General features: G+C 37.6%; 1 protein-coding gene across 1 annotated transcript in view; it reads right to left on the minus strand.

Moving 5' to 3' along the window:
• Positions 1 to 1,079: 1,079 nt before the first annotated feature.
• TRAF3 (TNF receptor associated factor 3) overlaps positions 1,080 to 15,931 on the minus strand; it is a 162,697-nt gene continuing 147,845 nt past the window's right edge. Inside the window, exons 10-12 of the mRNA XM_072630161.1 lie at positions 10,908 to 11,048; positions 4,305 to 4,479; positions 1,080 to 2,871 (exon numbers count right to left, since the gene is read on the minus strand). Coding sequence (XP_072486262.1) covers positions 2,300 to 2,871; positions 4,305 to 4,479; positions 10,908 to 11,048 — 888 coding nt within the window. The 3' untranslated portion in view covers positions 1,080 to 2,299. The remainder of the gene's footprint in view (positions 2,872 to 4,304; positions 4,480 to 10,907; positions 11,049 to 15,931) is intronic.

The following is a 15,931-nucleotide window of genomic DNA, read 5'->3' on the forward strand; positions in this document are numbered from 1 at the left end:
TTCCTCAATGAGTAGTGATAGAAACATATGACTCAAATTAGGTCTTACGTGATGGCACTAACTTGTATCCCCCCCCCTCCCCACCCCTGAAAGGAACATCATGGTGATGAATAAAAGGGAAAGGAAGTTAAGAAACAAGAAATGGAGGGTTTGTGCTACTTAAACAATAGGTTGTACTGGAACAGGTGCTTGGAAAACCAATGAAGACCACTTATGGTATGCACTGAATACTTATGGTATGTGTTGAATTACTGTGTGTAATTGGAAAGTCCTTCCTGCAGGCACTGTATGTGAAGGCACACCCATGACAGACAATAGCACCAGAGACAAGGTGAACTACAGAGGCATGAATCCAACTGTCCCCATGCTACAGATTGTAGAAAGAGCCCAAGAGGCAGGCAGTCTGAGGAGCACCACCCAACTGGCCAATAGTGGGGGTGCAAATTTCTCTTGAACGTGGCACAGATGCGGTAGTTCATACACATTGGTTTTGCCTAAGAAGCACCCATCAAAGTTTAGCACCCATCGATGTTAAGAAGCACCCATAGAACATGGTGCATAGTAAAAGGTAAAAGACAGGAGATAGGTCATCAGACTCCTAATCACAGTCAGACCATTAAGAGAAGAAGGTAAACAGGGTTTGAGAAAAAGCCTTCTGGGAAAGCTTAGGCTGTGCCAATAGAAGCCTATGTAGCATTTCCCTAGAAAAGAGATGGATGAGAGGGATGTCTGTGAGTCTGCCTCAACAAGCCATCCCTAAGGGGAGATGCAATTTACACTTTGAGAAAGCCCAGATGAGTCCATTTAGTCACCTGTGCTTTCCTCTTCCAATGCAGGGCATGGAAGAGGATATAACTTTCCACTCCACATTAGCCTTGGGGATGGGATCAAAGCCCTAAGTCCAAGCTCCATGGGAGCAGTGTGGGAAAACTGCTGGGGCCTGAAGATTTGGAATCCACGACAATCAAGCATTGGAAGCTCCCAGAGGCCAAAGGGGTAATTTGGCTTCTTGTCAGCACTTCTAGGAAATCATTGAGGGGCCCTCATATGGATAAAGTCCACAGATGACAACAGAAAAGTCTGGTTAAGCTATCATTTTTCTCTAATTTAACTGAGTACAAATCTATGGTATAGAAGCAGCATGTCACATCTAAGGCACATGTACATTATGCCACCATCTTAATGTAAAGACTTCTCTTTCTGAGATCTTTAACAAAATGCAGCAATTGTGACAGAATGAATAAACATATCTAAAGTGATCACCTTCTGCCTGATTCACCTTTCCCACCCCCCAGAACACCAAGCATCTTGGAGATTTAATATTTGTGTCATCAGTAATAGAGAGATCATTTGTACACATGGGGCAGAGCTTTAAAAACCTACAGGATTTTTGTTTAGAACTTCAGAGTTCAACAAATGCCCTATTTTAGGGTGAAAACAATTATAAATCTGAGAATGATGCACGGCATCCATGAGCAATTTTTCTTTCTTAATAATTTTGAAGTAGTGTCATTAACTACGACATATATTGTAGGTTTACATTTCTAACGAGAAATAACAACAGATTGAATATTTTCTTTCCTATCACAAGTGATAACCAGTGTTTGAAATTTTACATTTTCTTCCAAGAAATATCAGTCTATCAACATTTTAAAATAAGACGTTTGTGTTAATAATTATCAATAAAACTTTAAATCAAAAAATGATTCTGAATTTAGAGACTGAGTACTTCAGGGTCTTCTGACAAACAAATTATTACAACAGAGACCAGGCGAGGCCTTCAAAATAGACAACATACTGTATTTGAAACAAGATTGCACTTTGCTTTGTTTTGAATGAATATATCAGAACTGCATTATGATTTCATCATTCTTCTTTTACTTAACATGCTGACATAACCAGCTATCCCCACGTGTGAATTTTTTGGTGTTCTAGTTTAAGGAAGAAAAATCATATCTGTTTTGTTTGTTTTTTTTGCTTAGCATATATGTCTTTCTACCTCAATTAACTAGATCTTTAAAAATTAAAATTAAAACCCTCTGACAGTAATATTTATCCCATTGAAGGATAAATAATTCTTCAGAGTTGAAGTGTTGCTAGTTCTATTAGAAAATATACCAAGGTATGATTTCTTAATGTGTTGCTACTTCACCATTGGACCCTATGCAATTATGCCTTCAGACGCTTCCTTCCATTCCACAAGGTCCTCTTCTGAGCTTAGGACCTCATTGAAGACAGACTGGTTCAAAACCCCTAAGTGGGGTTACCTGTTGCTTAAATCCATTTCCCCATTTACTTGTCAGGGGTCTGGCAGATCCGACGTATCCACTATGACTTTAATAAAAATAGTATCATCTTTAATATACGTCCCATTTTCTAGAACAGTTTGGGCCACAAAGACAGGGCAACCAGATGCAATGTTCATCTCTCCGGTAGGTTTCTTGAAACTACTGCTGTTTGGGTCAGGTTTGAAAGCATCTCCTAAATGACGTCGAGAAGATCCCTGATCCATTAGCATGAGAGTCACTTTTTGCTTAAAGGGCCAAGGAAGCAAAGCATCATATTCTCCACGCATTATGACAAAAAACAAAGACAAGTGAGTTCCTTTTCCCATCCCATCCCCATTAAGGTAAACCCTAGCACACATCTTATAGCCGAAGTAACCAGTATAGAAAGGCTGGCTATACAGCGACAAGGTCTTCCCCATAACAGCTTCTTGCTTCCTTCGTTTATAATCTCGGATTTTCCAGATTAACACCCCATTGTAGCTGGCGGTTTCTAGGACTTGGAAACGGAGGTCCATGTCAGCCAGTCGAATATCATGAACACTTAGCATCTGGTCATGTCTGCTTAACTGTGTCTCAAGCAAGCCTAAAAGAGAGTAAGGGAAAGAAGGAGAAGTACTAAGCTACTCTGAAATATCAGCACTGCAAGATTAACACAGCTCATGCCCACACACATTAGCTGAAATCTGCTCCTTAAAATGAAAAAGTCTTTATCTAAGACAGACCAGTACTGTGAGATTTGGTGGCGATGAAGTGAGGGATGGATAAGATGAAATATGTATTGCTTCCATAATAATTTTCCCATCACACTTGCCCTCCAAACCCTTGAACTAATGGTAGGTACTCTCTCACAACTCTGCCTTTTCACTCTACAGCATTTAGTCAACTGCCAAGAAGAGCCATTTCATTCCACATGGTTCATATCTGCATATTCTTCTCCATACCCTTCACTAAATCCTTTGTCCAATTCCTATTATGTTTACAATATTCTAAAACTTTCTTTTTCATTACTCTTGTGCTTCTAAACAAAATCTTCTACTGCAGCTAACGTCACTTTGTGATCATCATATGACTGTGCACAGATCTTCAGAGCAAAACGTTAAGTCTAAGCACTGCCTATAAAGCTCTGTCAGGTTCTCAGCTGGGCTCTATCACATTCATAATAGCAAAATAATAATAGTATCAAGAAAATGACAATAATGATAGCACTATTCTGGCCACTAAACTGGGAAGGCTGTGAGGACAGGCCTAGAACTAGCACCGCTAAATGTGGAGAAGGTTAGCGACAAGGGGATACACTTTTTGGTCACAGCAGCTTATGAAACCATCCAGCAGATCCAGAAAGGAATGCTGTCTACATGCGGATGGATTTCCCACCTTGGTCAACATTAAGTAAATTCTCTTCCAAGGCCAAAAATATTAGTTCTATATGAATACATATCTCCATTCTAGATCTTTTCTCCAAGATCTCAATTCATATTTTCGACTGCCTGTGGGGGACACTGAAAGGCACCACAGTACAGGGGAAGGAGCTTTGAATTTGGACTTGGATCTGTGTGACCAGGGTCAAATCATTTAACTTTTTCAGCCTCAGTATGTAAGATGAGGGGTTTGGACTAAATGATAGCTCTAAATCCATTATTTTATCTGTAGATAGAGGTGCTACTGAATTCATGTCAAAATGATGGATTACCTAGAAACCATAACGCAGCTGGGCTCCTAGATACGTGCACTGCACTTGTAATATGAATGTATTCTGGTTCTCTGTCACCCTTGCCACACCAAGGCTTTTTCTTTCACATGAGAATTAAATATGGTATATGAGGCACTGATATTATCTGAGAAGTTTGCCACATACAAATGGTTTTCACATATCTACCTTTCCTTGTGATAACTGAAGAGCCTATAGGACAATTTCCCCTTGAAGAGAATATGTTCAATAGGATGCAGGGATTTCAGCTGTTTTTTTGTCTCAAGGAGATGGTAAAACTGTTTCCATTTTTCCTGTCCTTTCCTCACCTGTATTTCGTGCTGCTTGTCCTGCAGTTTTATCCACACTTTCCAGTTCTGTGACTCGACTCTGAAGGGATTCCACACTGCTTTTCATGCTGTCAGCCTCCTCCCAGTTTTGTCGGAAGGGACGTATCTCTTTGTCCAGTTCTTTTAGCTTCTCAGCCTGACTATCAATCACTCGCTTTTCAATACAAAGAAGATGAAAAAGCAAAACCAATTAGAAATATTTGAAAATGCATTACATGTGAAACACAAGAACATTAAAAATAATATAACTACACTCATAAGGTCAAGGATGATCAGAAACTCAAGTAAAAATAACCTAAATTTTCTGAAATCTACAGAAACTTCAATCCCTAGTTTCAATGCCATACAGAAAACTGAGGGGTTTGTTGTTGTTTTTTTTTTTTTTGGCAGTAGGGGTTGTGGTTGAATATACTACTTTCCTGAGATTTCTTTCCCACTAAAAAATCACAATTGCAGTTACCATCCAGAGTCTGAAAGATAAGGGCAGAGAAATGGACCTCTTCACAACCAAACCAGAGTCGATAACCAACATAATTCTATACACACACATCAAAAACATCCTTGATGAGAGCAAGAAGGGAACAAGCAGACTTTTGTGAACATTTTCCAACAGACTACATACTTACAGTCACATAATTTTCTGAAAGTTATAGAAAATATAAGATTCCACTGTATATGTACACACACACACACACACACACACACACACACACACACACACACACACACACACACACACACACACACACACCCCTTTTCTGAGTAAAATGTGACCTTAAAGTCTCCTGGCAATAAGTGTTTCCTATGCTAGTATCAAAATCATATAGAATTCCTTGAACTATGTAACAACAGAGAAAATTTTCTTGATGACTCTCTGATTCTAGATTCACATGCTGGTCAAAGGTATTTGCCACCATCAAAGAGGATATCTAACACAAGAGTTCAAATGGAAGCAGGGCTCCCCATAGTGATTGTATGGACAACCCACGGACCTGGTCCATCCACACATGTATCTTTATAGACAATAAACTGTGCCTAGAAGTGAACTGGAGGAGGAAAGCAACCTGGATTGCATTTGAGAAACTGCATGACTTTTAATAACTCCAAGTCTCCTCTTCCATCTTTACCCTCAATATTCTTCTGGTGATGCTGTTTGGCTAAAAGTCAGGGAATGCCCATTTTGGAAGAATTAGAGTTAAGAGTCATCTACAGGACCATGGAGAGGTGCCTGGAGGCTGCAAAACAATACTAGTGAAGAAGAATTGTACAAAATAAGTGGCATAAAGGATATCATCAGAGAAATATGTGATGGGGAAAGAAGGGAGGCCACAGTCAGATGATGAGCAGAGGAGAACATATGGACTACCCTTGTACTCCACTGGTATCTACCCGGTATCAAAAGCTCTAGAGGAAGTATATTAGGTGGACCATATAGGAAAAATTGATAGAAAGACATGGATAAAAGTCACACAGGTGGAGGATGGGCTGTAATTTGCATCACTGTCTCCATGGATGAGAGCACAGATCCACTTCAGTGTTAAAACATTAGTATAGTTACCATTTCTAGCATTATTTACATAGCCTTTAAGGTTTGAAGAGTGTTACATAAATACCTCTACCTATGTATATATACATATAAACTCATATGACAACAACCTTACGGGGCAGGTGCTATTATTGACATTTTATAGCTAAGGAAAACTAAAGGTAAGAGAGATTAGGTGACTTGCTCAGGGTCACACAGTTAGAACATGTCAGGCACATGATTCAAACTCAGGTCCTCCTAACTCCAAGTTCCTTGCTCTATCCACTGAGCCACCAACCTGCCAGCTCATAAATGGCCTGTTGAGTTTCTTTTTCTAATATTTGGTTTAAGTTATCAATTTTCTGTTTTATATATATATATATATTTGTAAAACTGCATCCATTTCTTTCACATTCTCAATCTTGACCTTCAGCTTGGGAATCTTTTCATATCCCACACACAATGTTGGTACTGGAAAGAGTTTTAAATATTATTTAGTCTAAACCTTTATTATCAGAAGAGGAAACTGAGGGGTAAAGAGGTGAAATAACTCGTCCAATGACCACGGCATCTCAATTCAATTGATTTGATAGAAATTTCACCCACAGAATCCGTAGTAGATTTCATGTGAACGATAATAAAATAATAACAGGAATAATGTAGTCATTTGGGTGACAAAAGTCATTGTATTGCCAGATTTTTCTGGACTCTTGTCTGTTCTAACAGTGACATGCACCAGTTTGTGACCATTCTCAGAAACCTAAAGGGGTTTTTTGCTTCTAAAAAAAATTTGCATGTTTGAAAGATCAAGACAACCCAAGGTAATTTAGATTTAAGTCACATTGTGAGAGTGATAAATTACCTCCAAGGGGCAGTCCAACATTCATTGCATCTAAGGGGATAACCCTATTGGTCCCCACTATCTCTACTTCTCCTTTTAGAAATTTATTTTTAAACATTTAAGTTTCAGTACCTACAGCATGTTGTTAACAATTAAAAGGAAACTATGAAGAGAATACATCTTTTACTTAGTTACCTGGTCTAAAATGCCTTCCTCTTTTTCTTCTTTCCAAGAAAGAACAGTTACTTGCATATTTTAAAAAATTAACAATAATTTCTCAAAAGTATATAATTTCTTATGTGGATATGATTATTTTACTTTCAAACAAGTACAATGCACAGTAAAGACTCCAATGTGTGCCTCTGTATGCCTGTGTATGTGTGTATGTATGCGTGTGAACTGAAGGAAGGAATTCTTTTGGAGGTAGAGAAAAATATGTTTTTAAAAAGAATCTGACTACTTTTAAATATAACAATACTATAAACTAGAGTACAAATGAATACTAATAAGCATATTATATTCCCCCAGTAAATGTAATGAGGAAAGGGACTGTCTTTTGTATCTTCCATACCGAGCTCATTGCCCGACAATAGTAGACACAATTAAAATTGCTGATTGATTAGTTAATTAAAGTAAAATCAGGTAAGCTAATAGAAATCAGAGTTCATAAGCTTAGTCAATAAAATTTATTCAAGCATTTGAGTTCTGAATTAAATCTATTTATATCTAATTTACAGGACAAAAAACTGAACAAGAGACCGAAGCCTTGGTCCTTGCCCTATCCCTTACCAGGCACATGAATTTGGGGAAGTCACTTTACCTTGCGTTTCAGTTTTCTCATTTGTAATATGGCCTGCCTCCCCTATCAGAATGCTGAGAGGATTAAATCAAATAAGATAATTCATGAGAAGGGGTTTTGAAAACTGCCAAGTATGATACAAATGTGAAGGATAGCTGATGTTTACCATTACTCTCTATATGAGATATCACAAATGTTTACTTAGAAGAATTTGGGTGAATGAGATTTAAGTGTACTTCCAAGAAAGATTAAATGGAGCAGATCTGTGTAATATTATGTATGGAACAGGATATAAACATGTACATCAATTCTGTTCTGTGTAGACACTAGTAACACAAACTACCACCTCTATGCAACTCATAGATGATGAAAAGGCCCAAGCTGCATCTGGAAACCACTTAAGAGTAGGAGACGTAAGAGTAGTTTCCAGGCACAGCAAAGGAGGAAAATGTTTATTTTTAAATGGGCCTTTTAACTTGTATACATGAAATAATTTGAGTGGAAGATGGCAACTGATGCTTTCTACATATAAGTCACAAACATGATTTTACCCCTGAAGGCAAGGCATCTCCTACAGCATATCTCAAGAAGAATTTCTGTTACGTGGGTGTGAAGAAGTAAACTTATAAACAATCAACACCCCATACAAATTCATCTTCATTTAAACATTTATTTCCCAAGTAGTGTCAAATAATCAATATCATGAGTCATTCTGTCATCTAACTGGTTGACACATCTCAATGTTCTAATAACTGGTAACCTTCAAATGAATGCTATAGATAAATGACACATTTTGAGTAGAGTGAGGTAGGAGACATAGCTTAAAATGAATTCAAGTCTTTATGAGTTTGAGATATATTCATATATATACTTGCATAGAATACATCTAAAATTAATTTTAATCCAACTCAATAGCATGTAAATCTGTGTTCCTGTCAGTCCCCTAACTCCAGGATCTTTTTTTCCCAGTGATTTTTAGATGTGATGAAGAAATTATATTCTGATCACATGACCTTGACCTCTCTCAGTTTCATTTTATTCATCTGTAAAATGGCCATAATGCCTTAACTACCTACTCCTTATGAGGGAAGGAAGCATGTTGTAAAACTTAAAGAACCATAGACATTTTAGCTGTAATAAATATTACTTCATGCCTGTAATTGAAAGAAGCTTTCTAATAATATACAGAATTCTCTCTTTTCTGAAGTAGTTATATGCTACACATTTCAGGAAGGCTGATTTCAGAACTAATGTTCTTCCTAGTCCAATATTTAAAATGGGAGGATGAGCATCTCCAAAAACTATGATGAATATGCACCACTGAGACTACTAAATGTTTCATATTTAAGAAAACATATCATCTAGACTTGCATCCATATAATATTCAGGAGGGGTGTATACCAATAATAACTTTGATCTACAGGTTAAATATCTATGGTCTTTGAAACACTTTCAGAGTGTGGTCATGTACTTACTACTTGTAGGACCTCATTTTCTATATCTGCAAAATAAGGGGCTTTAAACAGAAGATTTTGAAGGTCCCTTTTGGATCTACTTTTATGACCTTACGATGATATATCTATGCAAACAAAACATATTGGAGAAGTGGCCACTTGTTGGGTAGATAACTTGAAGAACACATGCTCAATGAAAACTTAATGGGTGCCTAATATGCTCCAGGTGCCATACTTTTTGACGAGGATACAAAGACAAGAATGAATTCTTGACCTTAAACATCTTGAGTCCTGGAGGAACAACATGGATGCAGAGAAGTCAATAGAAAATCTATACAAAATAAATGATCAATACTTTTGAGAAGCTGTGGGAGGAGGACGGAGGAGCACTAATAAGTCAGGACAGGACTCTTGGAAGTGGCAGCACCTGAGATGAACTTTGGAGGAAACAAGGGATTCAGAGAGGGAGAAGTAAACAGGGGGAACAAGGAATGAGCAATAGGATGTCCTGAGTTATCAGATGTGCTTTATACCCTTCTCATGGTCCCTTGTATTTACTTCTCTCTACATGACAGGCACAGGGATGTGATGGGGAGAGAGGCAGTCTCAGACTTAGGAAGACATGGAGCCAAGTCTTGCCTCTGACCCTCTAAGGTGAGACAAATAACTTTAACAATGCTGGGCTAATACTTAATCTCTCAGTGCTGCTAAGGAAATTGTCTAAGACTGTAAGGTGTAAAACAGCTGGTGATCTCCATTGGTCAGTGGCAGTGCCTTCACAAGGAGTTTCTGGAGGGAAATCATGTGGAACAAAATGTATATTCACACTTACATGTTGTATCCCTCCCATCGCCAGAAGAATATAAACTGATTGAGGACACAGATTGTTGTTTGTTCTGTGTGCACTGTTCACGCAGCATCTAGCATTGTGCCTTATACATAGTAAGGACTAAATCAATGCTTGCCGAATTGAATTGGTATAATTATTTCATTCCTACCCCTCTCTCCCATACCCCACAACTTTTCAGTTTTTTGAAGGGAATGACTATGTCTGGTCTCATTTCTCTGTCTCTAGCACCTAGTATAATAATATTGCACAAAGTGAATATCTGATAACTATTTGTTAAATTGAATTGAGTTTAATTTATATAGGACTCCTTAGTACTTTCATTAAATAAACAATAGAACAAAGGCATCAAAGTTCAGTAGTTTGACCAAGAAACATGGCAACGGTAAAATTAGGCACTGAAACTCAACCTCCCAGTTCCCATGGCTGTGCTAATCACAAACCGTATTTCCTCTTGACTCTTGACTTCAAATCATGCTGTAAAACTATTGAAATGGAAAGCACATCACCACTCTGTTTCATGAAATTAATGAACATTCATAGCTTCCCTTGCAGTGTAGTTTCCACTGGCTCAAGACCCTTGGGGCCTGGGAACAGCTACATAGGGCACGCGGTAAAGCCTCAGGTGAAGGGGACTCAAGGAGGAGAACAGAGGGAGTTTCAGTTTCATGCAATAGCTCTGGGGCACAGGATACCTCAGATATTGGGAAATTCCAGGTGTGCCTTTAGTGTGCGTTTAGGTGTGCATCAGTGAGTATGTGTGTAATGATTATTAATGAACGTAGCATCATGGAAAACTCGACTGATGCTTGGGGAACCAGTGAAGTGGAAAGAGAAAAACTCTAAGAGTTTAGTTTGGCTATGTAAAAGTAATACTAATTAAATAATATATATTAATTGTTTAACATTTATTTCTAATAACCTTGCAGGAAATAACAATCATAAGTATCATTAAATGTGTCAGAGAAACATACATAAGATTATATAAAATACTATTATTGTTTAAAATGAAATAAAAATTAGTTTTAATTTTATTACTACACTGGAAAAGTCCTAAAGCAGAAAATATAGCATGCAATTTTTGCCTTAACCTAGTAGATTTTTAATAATGCTTACCTGTAAATGAAGTATTTTGGATTCATTATTGCGGAGCATTTCTTTTTGTCTTTCAATTTCTATTTCAAAGCTACATATCTGATTGTGTAAACTTTGTATACTCTTATTTTTTTCTACACTTTCATTCTGTAGCAAAGAAACCTGGAAAGAAAATGCTACAATTAATTCACCAATACATGACTATATACTATCAAACAATATCAAATAATTAAAAGGGGATGAGGAATTAGGACCTATTATTTCATTACTCTGTCTACTGATTCAGACCAGCAGTTGATCTTTAACTTAAAAGCTGTAGAGAATTTGCTAGGGCAATGAGAGATTATGTGAGATTCCCAGGGTCAAATAGCCAGTATGTATCAAGGAGGGACTTGGTTGGGCTTCTTGACTCCAAGGTCAGCTTTCTACCTACTATTCTATATATCGTCTCTCAATCATAATGCTGTGAAAACGAATTTTTTGTAATAAAGCTACTCCTCCTACAAGATCAGAGGAAGGAGAGAATCTGTCTCCAATCTGTCAAAAATAAAATGGTGCCAGTGGAATTCAAAAAGCCTAACAAAGTATGATCAGTCCTACTAGATCAGGGAAAATAAAAATGGATTCCAAGAATTCCCAGGCTGGCCAGAGAAAGGATATGTATAATAACATTACATTCAAATTACTTCAATCTTCTTTTTGGTCAGAAAATACCTATTATTCTACTAGTTGTTTAGGGTAGGCTCTTGGGAGGTCTTTCCCTACAGAAGCTGAAGGTGAGCTATTTTGGACCCATATAATATGCATTTATAATATGCAATATGTATTTCTGAAAATGTTAACATGAAATTCATCAGAAAAAATTCTAAAAAACCAAGGGTCTATGTAAGGGAGCTGTCACCATACAGAAAGCATTACTTATTTTTCCTCTATTTAAGTTCCAGATCTTGTCATGCTACTCTTTTATTGACAGCTTATGCTTAAAACAGGTCCACAAGAACAGCTACACAAAACAGTTCTCTAAAGTCACTAGGATAATAGCTATTCAGAAACACTGGGGAGGATTTGTGATTTTATCAGTGTCATTCAATCACACAGTTTCTATGAACTGGTAGATAAATTCTAAAGAACTGCCCAAAGCACAGAGAAGTTAAGCAACTAGCCCAGAGTCACACAGCAAGCAACTACCTGTAAGAGGGAGAATCCTCTTTAGTCTATGCCTAGCACTGTCCACTAAGGTATGCTGCTCTTATGTGAATAAAATGGCATTAGCTAGAGTGGGCAGTGCCTCTCCTCGATATTTTTCTTTTCACACAGTATAGTATAGGAGTATACACAAATACCATTCACTAACCCAAGGCAAATAGCTAAATTTGGCATTTCTTTTTATTTGAAAAAACTAACATTTTTGTGCAGAATTACAAATATATAATTTCTCATGGGCAAAACATGTTTTCTCAATATACCCAAAAGAATTTATATTATATAATTTCTTGTTACTAAAGTTTTTCTAGTTTCTCAAATTTCTAAGTCCACTATCCCTAGTGAATGAATTTTCATTCCTGCAAGATGTAATCTTTGTTGCATTCACAGGGACAATGCTCTTTGGCATTGACAATTTAAAAGATCTTTCCTAGGGGGGGAGCCCTAACCTCACCTCTTCTGAAGGGCCTAGTCTTCACAGGAGAATCGCCCAATTAATCAGTATTTACTAAGTGCCAGTTCTATGTCAAACACTGTGTTGGGTGCTCTGGAGACAAAGATGAGGTATAATATGATACCATCTCTCTAGAATGCCTTCCTTTCCCACCAGCTACACTGCTTTTGGACTTCTCTGAAACTCTCCATCACCCCCCCACCCCTAACACCAGATACTTCTACTCCCCTACTCTTTCAGCTTCCATTTCTGTTCTGTCTTTTCTCCTTTAATTTAACATAGGCTCCTTGAGGTCAGAGACTGTTTTTATTTGTATATGTATCTCCAGTGCTTAACAGTGCCTGGACTGACTACTGAAAAAGCTCATTACCTTTCTTTAGGGGAGAGAGTAAATACAAATAAAAAATGGTAGTTAAATTTAAGGTACTTAGGGAAGGAGGACATAGCCATCGAGAGGATCTGGAAATGTTTCATGCAGAAAGGGTGCCTACATGCATCTTAAAGGAACAGAGATTCTTAGAGGCAGAGGTGAGAAGATCAGTGCATACCAGAGATAGGGGAGGACTAGTGCCAAAGACACAAAGTGTGAGGAACACAGACAGAGGCAGCCAGTCTGTCTAGATCAGAGCTCAGGAGGGGAAGCATGTAAAAGGAGGCTGGAAAGATTGGCTGTGAAGGGCTTTAAAAGCTAAATGGAGGTTTATATTTGATCCTGGAGGTAATATGGAACCTCTGGGGCTTAAGGAGTAGGGGACTGACACAGTTTGAGCTGTGCTTAAGGAAAATCATTTTAGTAGCTTTGAATCTGACTGGGGAGAGACTTGAAACAAGGAGAGAGATTAGAATAGTAATCTAAGCAAGGAAAAACCAAAGTCTAGACAAGAGGTGATGAGAGAGGGTCTAAACTCAGATGATGGCTATGTGAGTAGAAAGAAGGGGTCAGATGGGATTTTGAAGTAGAAACAAATTTTGGCACCTGACTGGAAATTTGGGTGAGAGTGAGTAGCTGGGAATCACGCCAAGGTTACAAACCTGAGACTAGAAGATTAGTGGTACCTTTGACAGAAAGTGGGGTGGTTTTAGGAGAATGATAATGAGATGGTTTGGTCATGGTGAGGAAGATGTTTTCAAGACATCTAATTTGAAATGTTCAAAGGTTATTTGGTATTTTGGAAATGAGGCTCAAGGAAGAGACTAAAGCTGGATAAATAAATCTATGAGTGATCTGCAAAGTTATGATAATGAAACCAAACCCATGGGAGCTGATGAGGTCTCACACACACACAAAAGAAAAAAATATACAGAAAAAATGTACAGAAAAAGAAGAGCCCTGGAAAAAACTTATGGTTAGGGTACATGATATGAATTATGATCTAAGCAAAGCAAACTGAGAAGGAATGGTCAGAATGAAAAGCTTAGGAAGAAGAGGACTCAGGAGAGAGTGGTCAAACATGGAGAGTGAGAGAAAGAAGATGAAGAAAAGACCATCAGCTTTGGTAATTAAGAGATCACTGGTAACTTGGGAGAGAGAACAGTTTCAGTTGAGTGATGAGGTGGGAAGCCAAATTGTAAAGGGTTGAGGGATGTGACAGGAGAGTACGTGGGAGCAATGAATATAAAGCTGTTGAAGTTTTTCTGAGAAAGGGAAGAAAGGTATAGATTAACAATAGCTTTTGAAGGGATGGTAAGAGTCTAGTGAAAGTTTTTAAGGATGGAGACTTGGGCATGCTCAAATGCAATAGGGAAGGAACCAGTAGTTAGGGAAAAATCGAAGATTAGAGAGAGTGGTTTGTTGTAAAAGGCAGGAAAATGTGGGCTCAAGGGCACATGTAGAAGGGCTGGTCACGGAAAGGATAAGGGTCACCTCATTATCAGAGGCTGTGGGAAAGAAGACAGGAATAGGGGATGATGTGAAGAAGTTCTGAGATGAAAAGAAAAGGGAGAAGAAGCAACTCCTGGTGAATGGCTTCAGTTTTTTCTCAGTACCAAACGTACCAAACAACAGAGCAAAGTTCTGCTTTTTAACTGTAAAAAGAACATTTAAAATCCATCTGTCTTTCAGCTGCCAACAATAAGCAATACTGCTTTTTTCTCAAGTCCATCAAAAAGAAGAAGGCAGGCTTATCATTGCTTTATACCCAAGTAACATCATATGACACACTGAATTTTTGCTACAATGTACAAGATACTTAGAACCAAAAAACAGTTCAGGCTGGTGGAAATACTCAGTTTGGAGACAACTCTTACTTACACAATCATACTTTTAGAACTAAATGTTCCTATAGCAGTCTTATTTAGAATAATTTACTGTTTTCAGTTTTGTGGAAGTGTGTACATGGTTGATATAGCCTAAGAAGTACAGTCAATTCTAAAGTGAAAACTGGAAACACCTGTACCCAGAGATCACAGCTCACAATTCCCACTCAAGATCTTATGTTTTCTAAAAGAGAAAAAGTTAAAAAAAAAAATAAAAGAGAAAAAGTTGTACATCAAATACACTGCTTCTTTAAAGTTCCTCCCAATTCTAAATTCTACGACCCTGTGATATAAGCATCCCATATTTCTATTTGACTTTACATCTTTTTAAAATAATAAGCCCTATATTTTAGAATGAGATTTAAGAAAAGATGAGCTGTTTTTCTTCCATAATAATTTCCATAAAACTTAACTTCTTGGAAATAACATAGTATTAAAAGTGTATATTACTCCTGCAACTTTATACACTTTCCTGAAAGGATGTTTAGTTTTTGGAGGTGCTTAATATACTGCTATATTTAGAATTTATATGTTTAACAAACTAGATGTCTGGCTTTTAAAGCCTTTCATGAGCTGGCCTCAACCTATCTTTCCAGTCTTAATCTATATTTCTCCCCTTCCTGAACTGTATAATTCAGTCAAATTGTCCTTTTCTCTATTTCTCTCACATGGCAGGTACTCCATCTCCCACCTCCAAGTTTTTGTACTGGTCACTTCCCACACCCACAATAGACTTTCTGCCTCACTTCTACTTCAGAGAATCCCTCAACCCTTAGAAGATGCTGCTCAAATCCTGCCTTCTACCCAAGGCTTTTCCTGCTCTCTCTAATGGCTAGTGCCCTCCCTCCCATGACCTTGTATTTCTTCTGTATTTATTCTGCATATAATTCTGGATGTACACATGGCTTTCTCTGATAAGAGTATAGTTTTTTGAGAGTACAGATTGTTTTATTTTATTTGTATTTGCATCCTCAGGACCTAGTATAGTACCTGGCACATAGTAGGTGTTTAATAAATGCTTTTTGATTAATTTCCCAAATCAAGGATGAAGTCATCCATAAATTCTGATCTGAGAACTGTACAATAAGAAACTGACAGACACTCTAAGACAATAAGATCTTCATTTCTATAT

Source organism: Notamacropus eugenii, chromosome 1 (genome assembly GCF_028372415.1).
Source record: "Notamacropus eugenii isolate mMacEug1 chromosome 1, mMacEug1.pri_v2, whole genome shotgun sequence".
Lineage (NCBI taxonomy): Eukaryota > Metazoa > Chordata > Mammalia > Diprotodontia > Macropodidae > Notamacropus > Notamacropus eugenii.